Source organism: Sus scrofa, chromosome 3 (genome assembly GCF_000003025.6).
Source record: "Sus scrofa isolate TJ Tabasco breed Duroc chromosome 3, Sscrofa11.1, whole genome shotgun sequence".
Taxonomy (NCBI): domain Eukaryota; kingdom Metazoa; phylum Chordata; class Mammalia; order Artiodactyla; family Suidae; genus Sus; species Sus scrofa.
The window spans coordinates 7518281-7540305 of NC_010445.4; the positions used below are offsets into that span (position 1 = coordinate 7518281).

The 22025-nt window shown below is 50.5% G+C and overlaps 3 protein-coding genes across 4 annotated transcripts in view; 1 reads left to right on the forward strand and 2 right to left on the reverse strand.

Moving 5' to 3' along the window:
* PDXDC1 (pyridoxal dependent decarboxylase domain containing 1) overlaps window positions 1-2401 on the forward strand; it is a 55408-nt gene extending 53007 nt beyond the window's left edge. The window contains exon 23 of the mRNA XM_021086178.1: window positions 554-2401. Within this exon, the coding sequence (XP_020941837.1) occupies window positions 554-804 (251 nt within the window). The 3' untranslated portion in view covers window positions 805-2401. The remainder of the gene's footprint in view (window positions 1-553) is intronic.
* On the reverse strand, window positions 2491-17143 carry NTAN1 (N-terminal asparagine amidase; the record flags this gene model as incomplete). Its single annotated transcript, NM_214042.1, is given in 10 exon segments — window positions 2491-2830; window positions 3187-3300; window positions 4944-5041; window positions 5986-6039; window positions 6562-6615; window positions 9051-9124; window positions 10736-10844; window positions 11116-11181; window positions 11258-11360; window positions 17059-17143. Coding segments are annotated over 10 exon segments (936 nt in total). The 3' UTR covers window positions 2491-2647.
* RRN3 (RRN3 homolog, RNA polymerase I transcription factor) overlaps window positions 18851-22025 on the reverse strand; it is a 34860-nt gene continuing 31685 nt past the window's right edge. For both annotated transcript variants that reach the window (XM_021086179.1, XM_021086180.1), the window contains exon 18: window positions 18851-20711. In XM_021086179.1, the coding sequence (XP_020941838.1) occupies window positions 20550-20711 (162 nt within the window). In that variant the 3' untranslated portion in view covers window positions 18851-20549. The remainder of the gene's footprint in view (window positions 20712-22025) is intronic.

The following is a 22025-nucleotide window of genomic DNA, read 5'->3' on the forward strand; positions in this document are numbered from 1 at the left end:
AGGCAGTTGGTTGTTTTTCTTTTGGGAAAGTAGGACCTTTGCATCCTGTAATGGTTTTCCCGTTTGCTATTACTGGCGTTGTTTTGTTTTCTTGGTTCTTCAACCCTAGTCCTATTTCTCTTCATTTAAGAACTGCTGTCAATGGCCCTTTAGCCATTTCAGAGCCCCTAGAAACCCCGGGCTCAGCGCTCCGCGGGGCCAGCAGGGGCAGGAGAGCTGGCGCCGTCTTTAACCAGGCCTTTATTCCCGAGCTTTTCCTGACTACGATTCCCTCAGATGTTCCCTCAGACGTCCCCCGTGCTGGGGACACGTTAGTGTCATATCAGCTTCAGTTCTTGCCTCATCACTTAAATGCTTCAGAGCCGGTAATCCCAGTGATTTCTGCTGAAGCAGGTGTAATTAAGTGATGGCTTGGGAGTTCCCTGGTGGCCTAGTGGTTAGGATTGGGTGCTTTCAGTGCTTCGGCCAAGAAAAAGTAATAATGATAAGTGATGGGTTATTGCAGAAGTGCCCCTTTCCGAGCACTCATTGCTGTTCATTGATCTTCCTATAGGCCAAAAGCCTTTTAAAAGGTCCCTGAGAGGTTCGGATGCTGTGAGTGAGACCAGCTCGGTCAGTCACGTTGACGACTTGGAGAAGATGGAGCACCTGTCAGGCGGGCAGGACGCCCCGGAGGCTGACAGCCCAGAGCAGCACCCCGGGCCCCCCGCTGCAGAGGCCGAGCAGCCCAGGGCCCTCCAGGACGGGGCCCAGCGCCCGGACGATGGCCGCCCACAGGTAGAGGACCCCGAGAACTTAAGATAAAAGTCAGTGTTTGTTTGGAGACTATGAATATTGTGTCAGGGAAGATGACGTTACTCTGCAAATGTGAACTGTGCCACATGCTCATGAGAGAAATGTTATTTGTGCTTAACTGGGATTTTTGCACAAGTGTGTGCCTGAAAGCCAGGCTCCTGGGAGGGCAGTTGACTTGTCTGACTTGATGGGTATAGGACAACCCCCAGCTACTGTTTGTGTTGACCCGGCCGTAGTACTGCCGTTTCCCCCCAGCCGCCGTCAACACTTGTTATCACGAGGCACACTCTCAAGTTCGAGTGCCTGCCGCTTGAAACACTTGCCCTTATCGTTCTCAACATACGTGTATGAAGTTACTAGCTTGCACATAACGACTCTTTTGGTAAGACAGCTTTCTCTAGAACTTTCTGGGTTCTCTGTTGTCCTGCTGCAGAGGAGAGACAGACAGCGTTCCTGGCCATCTGTTTCCTTGGTGTTTAGTTTGATCCGGTCTTGATACACAACTGGATTGTGTTTGGCTTGAAGGAGAACGGGTTTCAGAAGGGCTGTAAATAGGAGCGTCGGAAGCCCCCTCCTGCCATCCCAACTGCTGCCTCCCCGGAGACGCAGTCAGGACTGGGTCCACTCCAGCTGTGGCAGGGTCAGAGGGCAGGTTGGACCAGGCAGTGCTTGTGTCTGACTTACCTCTGCCACACATCCATTGCTCCCTTTATATATGATTTGTAAACAAATTGAAGGACTCATCTATTAAGAGGAACTGTAAAAAGTCTCCCTGACCATATTATATATATATATATATATATATATTTATATATATATATTTATGTATATTTTTAAATAACTGGTAAAGCTTTTAAATTGGCACACAAGTACAGACTATACTCATTTCTACGTTTACTATCTGAAAACTCGATAAACACTACTCTTCAGCTCCTCCTGTGAACTATGCTGTGTAGCACCCTGTGGAAATTCTACAATAAGCTCACCTTTGACCTGTTCTCATAGGGGCTTCCATAGCTTCTGTTCCACTGAGGAGCCCTTGGGGCCCAACTCGGAAACAAGAACCAGAAATGTAATCTTTCTTTCTCAGGCTGATCAAGCCAGACTACTACTGAAATGATTGGGAGTAAACCCTTAATTTTACTGCCCGTTTCTACTTTTCCAAAAGTACCGCGTCATTTCGTTGATCACAGGTAAACGGCCCCTGTGCCTTTTAGTCCAGCGAAGTCAAGCCACGGGGGATCTTGGGATGGTGGGGATTCACCAGGGGTTTGTGGACGTCAGACTGAAAGCCTTAGTTGTGCCTCATTAAGCCTATAATTACACTCTGATTCCATGTGATTGCTGACATACGGCACTTGTCAAAATGCAATTTTTCTTTTTTTTTTTTTTTTTGGTGCAGATGATTGAACAAGGTCTTCCCTGTTTATTGGTGCAATGAAGTTTAGCAGATAAAATGGGGGAGGGGAAATTATCACCTTTAACAAGATTAATTTTTAAATGTTTTTATATACTTGGAATAGTTAAATTGGTTTTGCTGAAAAAGAATTTCACCCTTGAGACACTATTTGAATGTTGGTTTCAATAAAGGTTCTTGAAATTGTTACCAGCGAGTTCACGTCATGAATTGCCAACAGTGAGAAAGCCGCTTCTCCTCTGCCTCGTATCACTAACCAGAAAGTCAGCCTAAACAAATGCCTTTGCCAAAATAAGATTTTATTTTAAAGTCATCTGAAAGACACTGAGGAAGGAAAAGAACCTAAAACTCATGGATGTAGAGTCCAAACGCATGGTCTCTCCTGCCCCCGCTGGCAGTCTTTGCCAGGCCAGAAGTTGCTTGCTTTGGTAATTCCTAGGTTTCGCCTCCGGAAGAGATCTCCTTCCATAAGCCATCTTCATTCTTCTTGTACAGCAGAGCTTTATTTCCAGGAAACAGCGTGTTCGTTGGCGAAGGGTATTTTTTTAAAAACATCAAGGTGGATCTAATATGTTCCACAAAGTGGGGGGGCTCGGCCAGCGGTGATGTGGAAAGGTTCTGGAAAAACAAGATACGGGGCATGAGCGAAGTCTGCGCTGTTCCCTCGCTTGATGAGGCTGTGCTCCTGCAGCCCCCGTCAGGCTCTTCTTAGATCAAGATCTAGATACAGACGTCAGCTGTCAAACCATCAGGAGAAGCGAGGCGTGCGTGGCGTTGACGGGGACGCACACCGAGCGAGCTGCCCCTCCGAGAGTCCCCCGCCCTCGCCGACAGGACCGGCCAGTGGCATCCTGGAAGTAGGTGCCGCTGCCGAAGGCAAAGCCGCTCGTAGCTAGTCTAAACCCTTTCTTTTCCTTACAGAGAGGAAAGCAGGGTCCAGAGATGTAAGATTTACCCAACCTGTAAATTCTCACCTCTAATATTTGCTTATCATCCTGCTGTAACCAGAAATCCACATGGGGAAACGGCATCCAGGAATACGGTCCTATACGAAGCTGTTCTGTCTTGGCATCGTAAATACTAATCATCTAAAAAAGAACGTTTCAGGAAGAGAATTTAAGGAATGATATCAGTGTAAACGCTCCCTTTCCCGCAGACTCCAGTGTAGCCTTGGCGTTGAGGTGTTTATCTGGATGATGAGCGTCTTCTGAATTTTGTCTCAATGAGAACACAAGCTGCTGCTTATTGAATACGTCTATGTTTTGCCAGTGCGCTTTGTGGAAACATACATCATTTTGTTTAGTTTTGACAGTGACTGCAGGGAGATGGCATTTTTCCCATTTTGATTAGAAACCCGAGGCTCAGAGTCACATTTCCAGGAAGAGTCCGAGCCCGGCCACAGACCCAGGTGTGTCTGACTGAAGTCTGTGTTCCTCGAGGCCACAGAAAACACGGCCTGCTACTCACACCCCAAGTAACCTTGACCTTAAAAAGTCCACATGTATAGAGTTCCCGTTGTGGCTCAGCAGGTTAAGGACCAGACCTTGTCTCCATGAGGATGTAGGTTTGATCCCTGGCCTCGCTCAGTGGGTTAAGGCTCTGGTGTTGCTGTGAGCTGTGGCATAGGTTGCAGACGTGGTTCAGATCCTGCGTTGCTGTGGAGGTGGCATAGCCTGGTGGCTACAGCTCCAATTCAACCCCTGGCCTGGGAACTTGCATATGCTGTGGGTGCGGCCCTAAAATAAAAATAAAAGTACACGTCTGTTGCACAATCACAAGAAAGGAAAAACCAATTAGTAAAAATGTTTAATAGGCCAAATGATCAATTCCCTGAATTTTCACATTTGCCAGTGGTAGTTTTTAGCTTAACCAGCAATGTTCAATTTTGGTTACTGAGACCGAAATATGCTCTGAATCTGAGGTAAATCAAAGCTATTATGCTACTTGAGAGGCTGCAGAAGGAATCCCAAAAATGCCAAAGGGTTGGCAAAACAGATCATTCCAAGTCCAAACATTTCCAATGAAAATGTCAGCATTTCATAAGTGAGGAGATTTCTTCTGGGCACTCTGAATGCTTCTGTATATTTTTTTTTCTCAAAGCATTTTTAAAGGATTCTTTCACCCATTTTTCGAACAGCATGCAAGTTTTAGGTTTTTATTTTTCTAATTTTTTTTTTCTTTTTCGGCCACCCATGGCATATGGAAATTCTGGGGTCTGGTCAAATCAGAGCCGCAGCTGCTGGCCACAGCCACGCCACATCTGAGCGGCACCTGGGACCCATGCTACAGTTTGCGGCAATGCCAGATCCTGAACCCACTGAGCGAGGCCAGGGATCATCGATTCTGCATCCTCATGGATGCTAGTCGGGTTCTTAACCCGCTGAGCCACGACAGGAACTACTCTCCCCACCCCCTTGCTTGGCAGCCACCTCCCTGGCAGAGTTCCTACAAAGGCCAAGGGGTTCGTTCTCTTCAGATCTGGATGTGGGGGGCTCACCACACCTCCCCTAACACCTTCAAGGTGGAGAACTGGGTCTGGGGCTTATCACCCAACAGTTCATCACTCTTACTGCACATGGGAGTGTGTGAGCGTGCGCTCGGGGGGTCCTGACCACGTGCAGCTTTGAGGCAGCTGACAGCCTCTTCTAAGGTCTGTAAGACGAGACGCTCGTGCTGGCCGAAGCCCCCCCTCGGCCTTAGCCCTGGGCAGCACAGAGGACGTCAGACTCACTGGTCCTCCGGTTAAGACTCGCGCGGCACGCAGCTCCTCCTCCGGGCCTCGGTCTGGGAAGGAGGCTCTGTAGATCTCCGCAGTCTTCACGTTGACAGCTGTGAGGGACAACGGGGCGACACGGAATTGACAAGGCCCGGGGCTGGCATAGTCGCACACTCACACCACCACACGGAGGGGCAGGGGCATTGCCCTCGCGAAGAGCGGGAGCTGCACAGAGCTGCTGTGTGTCTGCACTTGCGGCCCCGGAAAGGGAGCGCAGCCCTTTAGCCACGCGTCTCACTGGAAAGAGCTGAGGCCTGCGCTGGACCAGGTAGGACCTGGTTCCAAACCAAGGGCCCCCACATGGGCAGCGCGTGGCAAAGCCTCCCTGGTCAGTCCTGTGACCAGACGCAGCTGCGACCATGGCCTGGGATCGGGGCCAGCGTCTGGTGGTTGGGGTTCGTCGCTACTGTTCCAGACACACAGAGTACAGAGGATAAAGCAGTGACCATGTGTGCACCTGCCACCAGCTGAAAAAAGCAGCTGTTCCGGGTTGTGGCGGGAGCCTCTGTGAAGACAGCCCCGGGAGTCCTAGGGCTGTCACAGGACAGGGCCGAGTTCTAGGTTTTCTTGAGCCTGAGGGTTTCACACTCTCCTTGGCAGGACCTTTGTTGTCCATCAAAACCTTACTTGCTTCCCTGCCTGTAAGAAGATTCCCACGCCCCACTCCCGCCCCCAGAGCACTGGCTGGAGAGCAGCAGGCGGGCCTCCCGTGGGAGCAGAGAGCCCTGACGTGCAACTGCCCCGAGCAGGAGGTGGCACCTACGCCGTCTGCTTGCTACCCTCCCTGTTGCCCCTTCACAGTCTAAGGATGTGGACATTCTATCTTGTAGCTCAAGGCTGGAGGAGGTGACAAGCCACCTGCCCACGGTGACCCGGCACACACACAGCAGGGTCAGGATTTGACCCTGAGCCTGGAACACACTGACAGCAGCAGGCTCCCTAGCTGGCCGGCTCGGCCTTGGAGGAGAGCCTGCCTGGTCGAGAGACCCCTACTTACCTATGCCGTAAATGATTGGAAAGTGGTTTTCATTTTCTTCCCGGTCATTTAATTCTAACAAACAAAAATTTAAGAGCTAACTTTAAGAAACATTAAACAACTCTTTACTTTTCTGTAAATAGAGGCCAAGGAGGAGCCCCCACGGCAGAAGCGGGCAGGCGGGCAGGGGGGGAGGGGCAGTGGCAGTAAGGCGGAGGAGAGCAGAAAATGCACAGGACTATGTTCCTCTTTCCCTGCCGGGTCCCAAAGCAGCTGGGTGCAGTGAACGAAACTGCCTCATCAGGGTGCCCCTCCCCGCCACCAACATGCAAGGCAGCAGCTCCTCTCGGGGCCCTGGCCCCTTCTTACAGAGGCTGCTCAGAATCTCACGGAAGGACTCGAGGGGGGCCAGGCTCTCAACCAGGATGAGCAGGATTTGGATGCGGGGAGGGTGGGGAAGGCCGTGCCAGATGGGAAAAGCCGGGACAAAGCAGCAGAGTGATGATGGAGGCACAGGGGCCGGGTCCGGCTTTCAGGGTGAGAGCAAAATGTCCCTGAAATCTATAGCCTTGCTCTGGGAAAGATGGCAGAACTCACCTGTCACACATAATGTCACCAAGTGAATGTCGTCTTCTTGTCTGTCAAATTCACCTACAATGAGAATTTAAAGACTGATGTCCAAGACCTTCCTTTACGAGTTCCCATTCTGGATCAGCAGTAATGAACCCGACTAGGATCTGTGAGGACTCAGGTTCCATCCCTGGCCTCGCTCAGTGGGTTAAAGAACCCGTGTTGCCATGAGCTGTGGTGTAAGTCGCAGACGTGGCTCAGATCCTGCATTGCTGTGGCTGTGGTGTAGGCCAGTAGCTGTAGTTCCAATTGGACCCCTGGCCTGGGAACCTCCATATGCCTTGGGTATGGCCCTAAAAAGCAAAAACAAAAACCTTCCTTTAATTAGCAGAGCATGTGCTGAACAGGTCAAGAAGGCGCAGAAGGTCAGATCACTTCCCTTTAAGCCACAGCATGGCCGGTCTATCCGAGGCCAGGTCTGTGTGCACTGATGCCACAGAACCCCGTCTGCCAAGAGACAGACGCACTCCTAGCCTTGAGCCCAAAGGAAACTCCATCAAGGCTTGCCATTCTTCTCATTCTCATTCAGGAGATTTTTACTCCTTTCCTAAATAATTTTTCCCCAATTATAAATTATAAAAAATTTGATTGTCGGAGTTCCCGTCGTGACTCAGTGATTAAAGAATCTGACGAGGATGCAGCTTCGATCCCCGGCCTTGCTCAGTGGGTTAAGGATCCGGGGTTACCGTGAGCTGTGGTGTAGGTCTCAGACACGGCTTGGATCCTGCGTTGTGGCTGTGGTGTAGGCCGGCAGCTATAGCTCCGATTAGACCCCTAGCCTGGGAACCTCCACATGCCGAGGGTGCAGCCCTAAAAAGACAACAACAACAAAAAATTGATTGTCATTTGCTGCAGAGCAGAAATTAACACAACACTGTATAAATCAACTATACTTCAATAAAACTTTTTAAAATTCGTGTGCTTAGTGGGTAACGAACCCGATAGTATGCATGAGGCCTCGGGTTCGATGACTGACCTCCCTCAGTGGGTTAAGGATCCAGCGTCTCTTTGCAGAACAGATGCTGATTCAGAGACACTGAAAAACTTACGGTCTCCGGAGGAGACAGTTTGGGGGGTGGGGGGATGTGCTTGGGTTGTGGGATGGAAATCCTGTGAAATTGAATTGTTATGATCATTATACAGCTACAGATGTGATAAATTCATTTGAGTAATTAAAAAAAAAAAAAGGATCCAGCGTCTTCACAAGTTGCGGATCTTATGTGGCTGTGGCTATGGCTATGGCATAGGTTGGCAGCTGCAGCTTTAATTCAACCCCTAGCCCGGGAACCTCCGTTATGTCGCAGTGCAGCCTAAAAAGATTAAACAAAAGAAAAATACCAAATTAAAAAAAATGACTAAAGAAAAATTTGGAAAACATAGACACATGTAAGGAATACGTAGGTTTTTCATGGTATAAGTGTATGGGCTTTAATGCCCATAATCCTAAAGTTAACATTCGGTGTATTTCCTGCCATATTTTTCTGTGCACAGCTGAGTTCAGAATCCATGTAGAGAATTTTCTATCCAGATTTTGTGTGCATATGTGCTTCCCCTTGTAATTCTTCTTCGTAAGTTTTGCTTTTTAATGACTATATCACTGTTGCTCCCCTCATGGACATTAGGTTATTCCCTATTGTAAATAATCTTCTACCGCCCACCTTTGGGCGGAAATCTCTGGGCACATTTCAGATTATTTTCCTAGAACAGATTCCCAGCCCAGGAATTACTGGGTTAAAGGATAAGCAGGGACCATGACGCCAAATGGCCTTCCCATCAGGCTGAGCAGAGCATGTGCCACGGCCGCAGGATACACCTCCCTTGCTGCCTCCTGGTTAATCATACAACCATCTTTTTTAAAAAAATACTTGCTAATTTAACAGAGGGGAAATGGTTTACCAGTGTTTTGATTTTCTGCAGATTAAAATGGACATTTCTGTCTGGAGGGTGGTGGTTTTCACAGAGTTCAGGGTTGACGCGCTGGGAATGCATCAACAGCTGCTCCGGGAGTTCCCAGCGTGGCGCAGTGGTTAACGAATCCGACTGGGAACCATGAGGTTGCGGGTTCGGTCCCTGCCCTTGCTCAGTGGGTTAACGATCCGGCGTTGCCGTGAGCTGCGGTGTAGGTTGCAGACGCGGCTCGGATCCCGCGTTGCTGTGGCTCTGGCGTAGGCTGATGGCTACAGCTCCGATTCAACCCCTAGCCTGGGAACCTCCATATGCCGTGGGGAGCAGCCCAAAGAAATAGCAAAAAGACAAAAAAAAAAAAAACAGCTGCTCCGGCAGAAAACTCCATCCCCGTCCCAGCTCGAAACACTCAGCTCTTGCCGTTCAGTCCAAGTGTCCATGTGGCTCTAAGCAGGGGCACCCCCTCGGTGGTTTTGTCCTAATTGGGTTTTTTATCCAAGCAAAAACAAGTCCACGTTTTTATCAAATTTGAGGAAGCAGAGTGTACTTACTAAGAAGCTGATGAGTGAGTTTTTGTGACAACTGCCTGTCGTCACTGAAGCCTCCCACGAGATGCACTTCCAGCCTGTCAAAGAGAAAGAGGTGGTCAGAGGCTTTAGCCCTCGGCTCCCGTGGCCCCTCACTCCTCAGGGGCTGGGGCTGGCAAGCTTCTGGGACCCTGCCCAGGGCGCCCCGGGGCCCAGGGGAGCACTGTCAGCACAAACATGACGCTGCCTGGATGCCAGGGTGAGGGACGCTGCTCTAGAGAAACAGGGCGTGTCATGCTGTCCACCCGCCCCACGCGGAGGCTGGCAGTGCCCGGGGCAGGTCTCGGTCCCAGGGGCCGGGCGGCGGGCCAGAAAGAGCGCCTTCTGCCATCCAGCATCCTCAGCTCCGCTTTAGGGGAAGGAAACCGGCTCTGAGGCACACGCTTATTACCTGCGACCCCAGCTTTTCCCAGAGTGTGTGCCCTGGAACACAGGCCGCATGAGACAGAAAACAGTGTTCCCGGGGTGAGGTCGGCCTGGGCAGCGCGCCAAGAGGCCCCCACGTGGCCCGCGCTTACCCCAAGTTGCCCCCGCGCGCGCGTGCACCTCCAAACCCCCGGCCCGGCCTGTGACAACCTGGGGACCCAAGTTCGGGCCAGTGTGGCCGGATTTCACACAGCCTCCTACTGACAGACAAAATCCTCCGGAGGAAGGAACCAGAATCTTCTGCACGAGCGGCACAGGGCAGGGCACCAGGGGCCTCATATCACGCATCTCCCAACCGCGTTCTGAGACTCTGGGAGTCGGTTCTGTGGCCAGGGCAGCCTCACAGCCCAGCGACTGCACAGGTCCAAGGCCTGCGGCTAAGCCAGCCTGACTGAGGCCCCGTGGGAGTAGAGTTCGGTTTAAAACCGCTCCGGGTTAGAGCCTGAATCCTGGCACAAGCTGGATTTTGCATCCCTGGGAGTCCAGGAACCTGCGGACCCAGGACCAGGTCGTGCACGGCTGCCTCGGGCTTGAGGGTGATGAGCGCAGTGCCTGCCTGGCCACCCAGAGCGAAGGGGACAGGCGGGAGCACAGCGTTGGCCGCCAGACAAGAGCTGAATCTCAGAGCGTGGGGGACACCAGTGGTCACGCTTTCTGTCCCCTTGGGAGGGCCGCGCTTGTGGCCAGACGTCAGCCCTGGCACAGAATCCTTGCCGCCCAGTGCCCGCCTGTCCCCCGGGCTTGCTCTCCTCCACAGCACCACCCACCCCAATGCGTCTACGTCCTGCTGCGCCTGCTCACTGTCCCCTTGCCTGGGGACGCGAGCGCCGTGGGGACAGGCTTTTGTCTACTCTGTTCCCTGGCACCTGTGACAAGTTCCAGATCACAGAAATCATTCGACACAGCCGCAGAAGGAAGGACAGGTGCCACCGCGGGGGTGTCACAAGTGACGTCCACCACACGGACACCTAAGGGGACGTGCCGGGAAGGCAGCTACAGGTTCAAAGTCAAAGCTTCCAGCCGCAGCCAGCCCCGCCCCCGCCCCCAATCGTTCACTCGGCCGCCTCAGACCAGGGGCCGACGCTGGGCCACGTTCTGCTCTAGGGGAACTGGACAGCCACCGTGCTGGTGACACTCGTTGCTGGCACAGCCGCCACGGCTCTTTCCTCTACGAGACACTGCCAGGTCCCCGGCATCACGAGACAGAGTAGCGTGGAGCTCACCTTCCACGTTGAGTGTGGTCGGAAAAGGATTTAATGGAGCTCATGATCAGGGAGACCTCAGCTTTGGTGTCAGTTCCGTCGCAGTGGGTCAAGCAGGTCGCCCCATTACCTGAAGAACAAGGGTGAAACGACGCGGGTTACGCCAGGGGAGAAGGCAGGGAGCAGCCAGGCCTCCTCCTGGGCACTCAGACGCCTCGCCTCTCAAGAGCCTGCGGGAAGGAAAAGCGAGCCGCGCACCGCCCGCCACCCCATCGGACCGGGGCCTGGGGACCCTGCAGCCCAGAGCGCCAGGCGCAGCCACGAGACGCAGGTGGAGACCCCGGCGGCCCCACGGCTTGGGTCGGTCCAAGCAACGGCCTCCTTCGTCTCCCTCACCGTACCTGTGTGCCTCAGGACCACAATGTGACAAGTGGTGGCATCATCAGAACCCAGAATGCAGACGGAGCCTGTTTAAAAAAGAAATAAAATAAAGTATCCAACAGCCTTTGGGGAGAACGCCCAATTCACTGCTTCCTAACCTACCATCCTTTGGGGAGGTCACTGCAAGCTCTCTTTGCTGAACATACAGAAGGCCCTGGGGTCCCACTTGTTGAACAGACTGACCTCTGAGAAGTCTGGCTCTTTCCTGTTCAATTAAAAAAAAAAATAAAATAGTGACGGACATTAGTGAGGCTCGAGCTGCTGGAGGGGTGCAGAGCGCCAAGGCCCCTCGGAAGCTTGAGCTGAGGAGGGCGTGTGTCCGACAAAGGCTCAACCAAAAGGCGCCAGGAACTGTGGGGTGCACCAGGGCGAAGGACGTGCCATGAGACAAGACCCTGGTACCTAGGAAATAAGGTGCGAAGACGCTTTCCCACACTTCTTTACGAAAGAGTGTGAGCAGCTCTACAAGTGTAAAGAATCAGACCCGGGGACCGTGGATCCGGTGGCTTTGATGTCACCGCCCTGCTTCACTTTCTTCAAAGAGAAAGACGGCTTCAGGCTTTTCCGATCCCCTAAGCTAGCGATCCCACTTCTGGAAAGTGGCACTAGGGAAACGACCCAAGAGATGCAGAAAAGGTAAGTTCTCCAGAACCAGCTCGCAGCCGCTAACGGCACAGCCAGGAAAGGTGAAGACAAGGGGGAAAGAGCTTCTCTGAAATGCAAACTGAAGAGCAAGATAGAAGAGTATAAAAAAGACTTTTGAAGCCGTAAAGATGCTAATTTTTCTGGTAAATATGCTGTTAATACCACAGTGCCAAAAATGCTGCTACATGCAGGAAAAAATCCTGGAAGGAAATTCACCAGCATAACTCTGATTGAGACATGCTGTCACTGCTTTCTCTCCTAAGTGCTCTGTGCTGCAATGATGTTATTACAGAAAAAAACAAAAAGGATCCCTCATAAATGAGCAAAGTATAAAAAGGATAGGTTAACAGTAGGGGTTAACATTTTGACTAATTAAATATTTGTATATATTCTTATGCTGTAAGCCCTGGGGGGGGGAGTTAATTCTTTAACAAGAACTAATTTTTTTTCTAAAAATGTCAAATTGATACATCGCTGAAATTTCCTCCTCACTGACAACAAATAAAACTCCTCAATACACAATCTCCTATCCAAGTGTGTAAATGCGGAGCCTGTATGTGCCGTCTAGACCAAGGAACATTTTTACAGTCTTACACTGGCTGCTGGCCTTTCCTCACGGCTGGTGCTAAGCTAGGTTTTAGGGCTTAGCAAGCCCTTTACCCCTTTCCAAGACATGTAAACGCACATACTGGTCCGCTTGATGATCTCCAATGAACCTCCATCAGCTGGAAGCAGCAGCTGGAATCAGAGCAGCCCCTCCCTTTAAGAAAGGCGCCAAGGGAGGTGCGGAGTGAGATGGAGTCAAGAAAAAAAGAGATGCGGCCATTTGTCCAAAACCGCACACCACCTCCCCAGCCGTGAGCGAGCGCTTTTCATCTTCCTACCACTTCTCACCTTAATTCAAAGCAAGAGGAAGGAGAGTGCGGGACGCCCCCGCATTACCGCCTTAATACTCACCTCTCCGTGCTGCTCTTTGGGGAGGGGGGTAAGCAGTCAAGGCAAATAGTTACTGTTCATTTTCACAAGCGGGTCTCCGCCCCCAAGCAAAGCTATTTCTGAGAAATGCATGATCAGGGTACCCGAGACCCAAAGTCACGTCCACCATGGACTTAGTTCCCACTGCTCCCCAGACCCAGAGAGCGCGCATCTTCAGGGGGGAGGACAGCCCCACAGCAAAGCGGCCTCCGCCCTGGGGTGTCACTCGGTGAAGAAAGCTTAGCCAGAGTTCTCCCCGGAAAACAGTCCTACTCCACAACCGCGCAGCCTTCCTGACATAAAAGCAGCCCCTGTCTTCTCAACCCTTTCCTTCCTCTGGATGCAAAGATTCACCAAAAAAATGTCTTTTCCCCCAGGCTCTCGCCACCACCATCCACCCCCTCCCAATCTCCATTCAATGGCACTCCTTTTTTTTTTTTTTTGGCTGCACTCACAGCCTATGGAAGAAGTTCCTGGGCCAGGGATTGAACCAGAGCCACAGCAGTGACAACGCAGGAGCCTTAACCCACTGAGCCATGAGGGAACTCAATGGCACTGTTCTCTTGGGGGGGGGGGAGAGAAACAGTTCACAATTCACAAATAATGAGTATTGTGGGCTTTGCAGACTGGGGGGTCTCAGCATCCCAGCTGGAGTGTGACAGCAGCAGAGAACATGTGACAAGTGGCTGTGGCTATGTCCCCAGAAAACTGTATTTATGGGTGACAGTGAAATTTGAATTTCACGTGTCACAAAGTGGCATTCTTTCATTTCCCCCTCCCTACCGTTTACAAATGAAAACCCATTTGTGGCTGGTAGGCCACCCACGGACAGGCTCTGGCCCGTGGCTGCCACGAGTTAACCCTGCTGGTAAGCAGTCACTGAGCCGTACGGAGGACAGCCGTGTGTCCCTCCCTCCTGCTGCCACTGTCCCTTCCACCTTCCGACGGGGGAGTCAGCATGAGAGCGTGGTGCGGCGTGGGCGTGAAGGACCACGCGGCGCCGAACTGCCCCCCTGCCCCCCCGGCCCGGGGAGGGCCCGGCGCGTCTCTGCCCGCTGTTCTCTGACATCTAGATCCCTGCTCCAGCCCGGGATCGGGTGACCCTGTGCCGCTGTGCTTCGTCTCCTGCTCTGGGAGACGTGTGACGACGAACTGAGCGGCGGGCGGTCGGGGAGGTGGGGGGGGGGAGCCGGCACCACCCCCCACCTCTGCTTCCCCGTCCCGACCCCAGGGTCTCCCTTGCCCACGCCCTCCTCCCTGAGGGCTGCGGCATCACTGCTTGGAAACTCTGATCTTGTTACATCACTTTTCTGCTCAAACAACTGTTTGCTGAGGAATGAGGCCTGGCGTTCATCAAGATTTAGCTCTGGGCCTGTTCACAGGGCGAAGGAGTACAACCAAGGTTCATGGAATTCCACGGATCACAGGACTGGTTCCGAGCGTGCGGTGAAGAGTGGAGGCTCTAGACGGCACTGCCCACAGGTGCTTTCTGCACTGATGGCCACGACCTGAGCACCTGAAATGTGGCTAGTGTGACCAAGGAGCTGATTTTTAAATTTTATTCAATTTTATTTTATTGTTTGTTGGTTTTCGCTGTGCCCGCAGCATGCAAAAGTTCCCAGACCAGGGATGGAACCTGTGCCACAGCAGTGACAATGCCAGGTCCTTAACCAGCTGAGTGATCAAGGAACTCCCTTTATTCAATTTTAATTTAAATGTAAATCGCCACAGGGCCCCAACAGCTATCCTAGGCCAACAGCTACCCTATGGGGAGCAGTATAGGGTTGCCAGGTTGCAAGGCAGGCTTCACTGCTCATGGGATATGGGACCATGGGCGACTCACTCCCCCTCTGTGCCTCATAGTCCCCACCTGTAAAATGGGAACAGCAGTAGTACTTGCTTCCTAGGGCTGGGATGCTCGGCAAGTTCTGCTGCACTGCTGTTACTGTTGTAATTATCCTAGACTAAGCACAGCTATGGACAGGCTTATAACTGCAGGTAGTGCATGCTTACATCATGGAAAAGAATATACAGTGTGTTATCATTTAAAAGGTGTATCATATCCTTACAGAGATTTTTCTTTGTATATTTACCAAAATGTGAAGCATGGTTGTGGTCAGATTCTTTTTTCTTCTTTTTGAGATCTATATTTTCTATTTCCTTACCAAGGGGACACACTACTTGTTTAAAACAAACAAACAAAAAAACACTTTCATGTCTCCACACTGTACACTGGCTGAAAGATCCACCTAAATCCCTGCAACTGGAGTCCTGGCTCAGTGGTAACGAACCCGATTAGCATCCATGAGGATGCAGGTTCAATCCCCGGCCTTACTCAGTGGGTCTGGGATCCAGCACTGCCGTGAGCTGTGGTGTAGGTTGCAGATGCTGCTCAGACCCCACATGGCTATGGCTGGGGTGTAGGCCATTGGCTGAAGCTCCAGTTGGACCCTAGCCTGGGAACTTCCATATGCCACAGATGTTACCCTAAAAAGCAAAAAAAAAAAAAAAAAAAACCTACAACTTAGGTATGACCTACCTCTCCCAGCTTATTCTCCACTCTCCCCGTCCCCACCCCCTCTGCCAGGGAAATCAGCCAGGCCACCAGCACTCAGAGCCCTTCCCCTTCTGCCCAGGGGCCGTGGAGCAGAGTCCAGCTTGCCCAGCTAGAACGCCCTCCCCCTCTTCCAAGAGATTTCTATAGATGGATGTGACCCCCTACTCCACGTTCCTATAATGCAAACTGGTCCCCGCTACACAGCCCTCCCAGGCCATGTCTCTCGAAAGAGGCCAAACCTCCCTTCTAGAAGGCTGGCCTCATTCCCCCTCTCTCCACACTCAGGGTGGGGTCTTGGACACTGATCTTTCTAACTTGATAGCAAAGAAATTTTCAAACAGACATAAAAGTCAAGCATCACCTAAATTCTTCAGGCAGTTGCAACTTTCTTCCCCTTGGTGAGTCCTACTCCCAACGTCACCACTTCAAGAAGTGCCTAATTAACAATGCCCAGTGTCTGCTAGGCAGCCAGTATGTCTTGGCCAATATTACTATTGTTTTCTTGAAATGCAAGTTGAGAATCACACACAATTGTCCCCTTTTCCCTGGCAGTAACTCCTCCTCCTCTTTTGGGTCAGTTTCAGGGGCCAGTCTGCTCAATCATTAACAAATATTTACAGAGCACAGATTCACTACCAAGGCCAGCCCTAGGCGCTGAGGTTACAAAGTGAAAGCACACAACTCTGCCTGCCTTCAGGAAGTTTACAGTCTGGGGGGGAGATCAAGGAAAAATAAAACAAATATGCAGAAAAAAATCGTTACACACTGCCAACTGTTACAGAAGAAACCTCAAGAATAGCTTCTCTAAGCCTAAGAGTTGATTGGGTTCCCCTGCTTCACTCTGCAGAGTGAAAAGAGGCTTTTTTTTCCCCTTTACGACACTTAATTATCAGTTATGGTGTTTGTGCCACTCTGTGATTAAAAACCATCCCAAGCCTGTGAAAGTCCCAACTGTAGGGCTAGAGGCAAACACGGTACCCAATCCTTAACTGGGTTTGCGGCAAGTGAGAGACTGGGTCCCGATTTTTTTTTTTTTTTCACAGTAAGAACCCTTTTCCAAACAGTCTTTGCATAAGCACAGACTAAGGGTTCAGAGGTCTATCTAAGGACAAAAGCAGGAAACAAAACAAAACCCTTACATAGGGCGTGGTTCTCAACACCGCCCGGCTGGGGAAAAACAGAGTCCTTTCGCCTAAAAATAAAGAGCCCCCGGCCCCCGGCAGCTAGAAGACTAGGGGACCCACCAGGATGCCCCTGCTCCCGCCCGGAACAACTTCCTGCGTCCTGAGAACCCAAGGACGATGCCGCGCTCAACAAGGGTGGGGATCCCCGGCGAGGAAGTGAGCAAGGGCGCTGCCCAGATGTGCCTAAAAGGGCCAAGTCCGGAATGGGGGTTGGGGCCGCCCCGTCTGGGACGAGGGAGTCCTGGGGTGTCCTCAAGCCGCGGTGCTGGGCGACCTTGGGCGAGTCACCTAACCTCTCTGGGCCCCTTGTTCCCTCTAGAAAAGCGGGCCTCAGCAGATGCCCTCTAAGGTCCAAAGAAGGTATAAGCTCCAGATGCCTCAAGCGACAGCAGAAAGTCGGCTGCCGGGGCCCGGGCTCCGGATGTGCCGACAGCACCTCGGCTGCGCCAAGTTTGGAGTCTGATTCCGGGGAGAGCGGGTGGTGGCGGCGGAGTGAAGAGCTCGGGGCCCACCTCGAAACCCCCCGCCCAGGCCCTGCTCACCTCCAGAGGCGGGTGGGCTCGGACGAGGTCCCCGGCGGACTGCGGCAGCCGCACTCGCCGCCCCTCCACGAGCAGCGGCATCGCGGAGGCGGCAGCCCCGCAGGCCCAGGGAGGCGGCGGCCTCCCCGGCCCGGAGTCGCCCGCCGCCCCCGCCCTCGGGCCGGTCCGCCCCGCCCCGCCGCGGGTGCCACCGGGAAGTGGAGTCCGGAGGCGGAGCAGCCCCAAGAGGCTGAGGAAACCGACCAGGGGCGGGAGGGCGCCAGGCCCCATGGGAAATGTAGTGCAAAAGCGAAGGCGTGACCCTCCTCCGCAAGGGGCGCTGGGAAACGTAGTTTTGAAAGCGTGGGAAGTGCAGTAAAGGCAGTGCCAGGTTCACGTTCAGCCTATCTGGGCTGAGTGCGGGCTCCAATTTAGGTTCAGATCACGGCTCCACCACTTCTCAGAGTGACCTTGATCAAGTTTTCCCACGTTTTTACCTGCTCCATAGGATTGGATTTAACATAAAACATAAATCATCTTAAACGGAAAATGGAGCCTCAACTTTGCTGGTCCCAACATTTAGAAACCATTAGTGACACCTGGTGCTTGACATTCAGTAGGCACTCATAGATGGGCAAGGAACGGTGGGAGTAAAGATCATCAAGATGCCCACAAACCCTACCGACAAACACCCTGGCTTCTCACTTTGGAGCTACTCTAAAACTTGGAAATAGTATTCAAATGGATCCAACTCCACCTACATTAACAAAATTAATTTTACAAAAGGCCGTACGTGGTGAGATTAAAAAGATGGCCCACTTCACACAGAGCAAAAACTATTGGAACATCTACAGGGCACAGCAAGAGTTAAGAATCACCTTAATAAGCACGGCCTGGCAAGGGGAATACGCCGGCCCTTCCCCTCCAGGTGAGATTGCTTAAGCTGGCACCAAGGAGGTAACATGGGTGAAATGGAAGTTAAGTTTGCCTTCAAAAAACCTTTCCATGAAAGTGCTTCCTGCTTCATTAGACTTTCTCACAAGTTAGCCCAACAACTCACTTCATATGCATTTCCATCAAATCCTCACTACCCTAAACAGCTAATAGTTGTTTGCAATTTTATTTTCAATAAAAGAGGTCAGAGAGAGGCTAGGTAACTGGCTCAAGATCACACAGCTAGCTAGAAAGAGTAAGCCGATCTGACACCAATCTGTCATTTCACATTTGTATAAATTGGCCAGTTCTCACTAAAGAGCCACCCATAGCAGGCAGACAGGATGACAGACCCTGGAACTCCTACCCTACTTGAAAGCCTGCTTCTGAGTAAATGGGATAGAAAAATCCCTTGTTTTCATGTAATTCCCAACTTTTGTATAGATGTTCCTTAAAAGAATGTAACTTTGGGGGGGGTGGAGTTCCCTGGTGGTCTTGTAGTTAGGACTCAGTGCTTTCACCGCTGCAGCCCAGGTTCAATCCCTGGTCTGGCAACCAACACTCATTTCCACATGAAGCTGCTGCACACCAAGACACCCCGCCCCCACCCCCCAAAAAATACTTAACTTTTTGGAAATGTTTGTTTTTCTTGGACCAGTTTGGTGTGATCAAGGAAAGTAATTGGTGCTTCAGATGCACCTGGACACCATTCTCATCACTGACATGTAATTATTTTTGCACTGGCAATATTTTTGCCTCTTAAAGTCTCAGGGCAGTAGAATCTCAGTTGCAGTTTTCTGTTGCAAAATGGTGATTTAATATAGCTCAGAAAAAAAAAAAGAAAAACCAAAAAGAAAAAAAATCAGAAATCCAAAGACTATTTGGGTGAGAAGCCTCTTTATTGGGGTACTCCCTTTATAAAGTTCTAGATTAACCATATCATTGTTTTATTGTCACAATGGATTTTTTTTCCTCAAATGCCTTTGAAATTAGAATTATTTGTATTTACATCCTTCTACGTTAAAACTACTTCTGAATCTACAAAGACCCCACTTACCATTAATTTCTATGGGCACGTTTTCAATAATTCATTTTATCCACTATACAAAAATCCCACTTTTTGTCAGCAGTTAAAAAAAACAGAGAACCTTAAGGCTCTCCACCAAGTCACCCCCCAAAAATTACCAATATCCAAAACTCTTTAAAACAATAAAAATTTGTTTGCCAAAAACTTATTTACAGACTGAAATTCAAACTACATTGCCATCGATATAACTATACAAGAGCCTACAAAGCGCTAGGAAAAAGAAAGTATTTCATTACAAAATATTTATGATCAAGAAAGTATCGCTTGTCTTTAAATAAAGAATAGGAAAAAGTGGCAGAAAAATAAATATGTTCAAAAATGTCCATTTTCACAAATAACAAAAAAGTATACAAATAAGGGATGGAGCTAAAATATGCATGAGCTTCAAAATGACTATAGCAGCGCTTGCACAAATTTGTTGCAAAGCAGGGTTGTTCAGACTCCTCTCTCAATGTTTAGTTATAAAAATACAAACAGAGCCTCACCACAGGATTTCACTGAGCTGGCATCCAGGGTACCAACAGCCAGTAGACAGGGCCTGAAGCTGTCATGTTGCCCTGTGGTCGCTAGCAAAACCCTTCCACCAAAGGACCTAAGATTTTTCTCTCTCTCTCTCTCTCTCTCTCCCCCCCACTTGGATAGATTCTCCAAATGACCAATACAATGCTCCACCCCAAACAAGTAGTTCCAGTTCTAAGAGGACTCTTGGGAGCCTCGGGGTAAAATTCTAGGAGCTGTGTTCCTAAAAGTCCAGCTCCACTTTTGGTCGGTGGGCATCACATTTACCCAGAACTCCTTTCTTCTTTTAAATCCATTCTGAAACCACTGCTTTCTCTGGTTCTGGTTCCCTAAGTTCTCTCTCTCTTCCCTCCAGGCCTTTATTGGTTTCTCAGCCCCTGGAGCTCTCCTTCAGTGCCAGCTGCAACCTGCAGCATCAGGACCAGCTCTGGCCACCTCCCCACCTTCTCCTCTTCTCTTCTCTGTGTCCGCTGGACCCCAACACACAAGTACAGTTACAGCAGAGGGTGGGCAATGTAACCCAACCAGTTATACTCATTCTGAAGGCTTGAAATAGTGTCCCAGAGGATTTTTTTCTATGAAAAGATATCTTATCAACCAAGCCTTGGGACTATGGTTGTGACAAAAACCTTGTTAAAAAGGCAATCTGTTAAAAATGGGCAGTTGCCGACTTTGGAAATTTCATGATAATGATGTCAAAAAGCTGTAACCAAAAAATGTATACTTTCAACAAACAAGCCACGCTTTCCACATTTATCACCAACTCCACTGTAAAACGGTGCACATGATGGTCTGCCTCTTCCTTTTGTCTATCGAGGTGCAAAACAGAAAAGAAAAACAAAAAAACCTGTTCAGACACTGGAGTTAGTCGGACTTGAAAGGAAGATGCCTGAGGCACACACTTGCTCTAGTTCAAAGCGATGGTGAAAAATACGAAGCCTGGTGCCGCCGAGCATGATGGGAGCAGTGTGTGTCAATCACACATCTTTGCCATCAGGGGCGACTGGTCAGGCAGGTACAAGACAGGTGGGGAGCCCACGCTACTCGAAGGACTTCGGAAATGCGCGTCAAAGGAGCTCGGCGTCACCCCAGCTTCACCTTTCAGAAAGTCATCTTCTTCGTCTTCCGCCTCCTCCTGCACCAAAAACAGAGGTTATCAACACATCACCAATGGCAATTTGAAAAGTTTTCAACAATTCCATTCCTCAGGAATGCACTGTCTGGAAAGACAAAGGTACAGGGAAAAAAAGCATCTTAATTTCAAGACGCTTTTTTTTCTCCTCATTTTTTGGCCGCACGCGTGGCATACGGCAATTCCCCAGCCAGGGATCAAATCCAAGCTACATCCTTAACCCACCGCGCTGGGCTGTGGATTGAACTGGCAACACCTCAGGAATAATCCAGATCATTAACCCACTGTGCCACAGTGGGAACTCCAAGAATCTGAATTTCAAAAGCTTCCTCTGATACACACTTCTTTTTGTGTGTGTCTTTTTAGGGCCACACCCATGGCACAGGGAGGTTCCCAGGCTAGGAGGTGAACTGGAGCTGCAGCTGCCAGCCTACGCCACAACCACAGCCATGCAGATCCAAGCAGCATCTGCGAGCTACAGCTCAGCTCACGGCAGCGCCATATCCTCACCCCCACTAAGCTAGGCCAGGGATCAAACCCGCGTCCTCATGGATGCTAGTCGGGTTCATTTCTGGAGCGCACTTCTCTATTGCGAATCACCCACACAACTGCTCATCACATGTTGTAAGTATCTGCTTAAAGTCTGATTTTCTTAACAGCTTTTAAGTTCACGGAGGGCAGGTAACATGTCATTCTTGCTCAATCTGACATAATGTAAATAAATGAATGATTGCAGCCCGTCAAATGCAAAACATAAAGGAAAAAATAAATAAATAAAGAGAGCGTTCCAGTGATTATTTGAAAAAGAAGACAGGCACACAAAAGCTGACTCTTTAGGTGGAAATGAATGTGCTTGGAGGAAATGGATGGTGACAGGTTTTATTAATTTTCTTCATTGGCAATGGCTGCCTCAGCTCCGTGTTGCGTGCACCGCAGGGTGTGCTACAGACCCGCATCTTCACCACCTCTTCACGAAGACCTACGAAATCAACGCTAACTTCTGGGAAAATGTCAACCCTAAGTAAATACGAGTGTTAAATTGGTGCTAATGATCAAGTGGTAAAGACTGAAATTTGCAGAGTTCCCGTCGTGGCGCAGTGGTTAACGAATCCGACTAGGAACCATGAGGTGGCGGGTTCGGTCCCTGCCCTTGCTCAGTGGGTTGACGATCCGGCATTGCCGTGAGCTGTGGTGTAGGTTGCAGACGCGGCTCGGATCCCGCATTGCTGTGGCTCTGGCGTAGGCCGGTGGCTACAGCTCCGATTCAACCCCTAGCCTGGGAACCTCCATATGCCGTGGGAGCGGCCCAAGAAATAG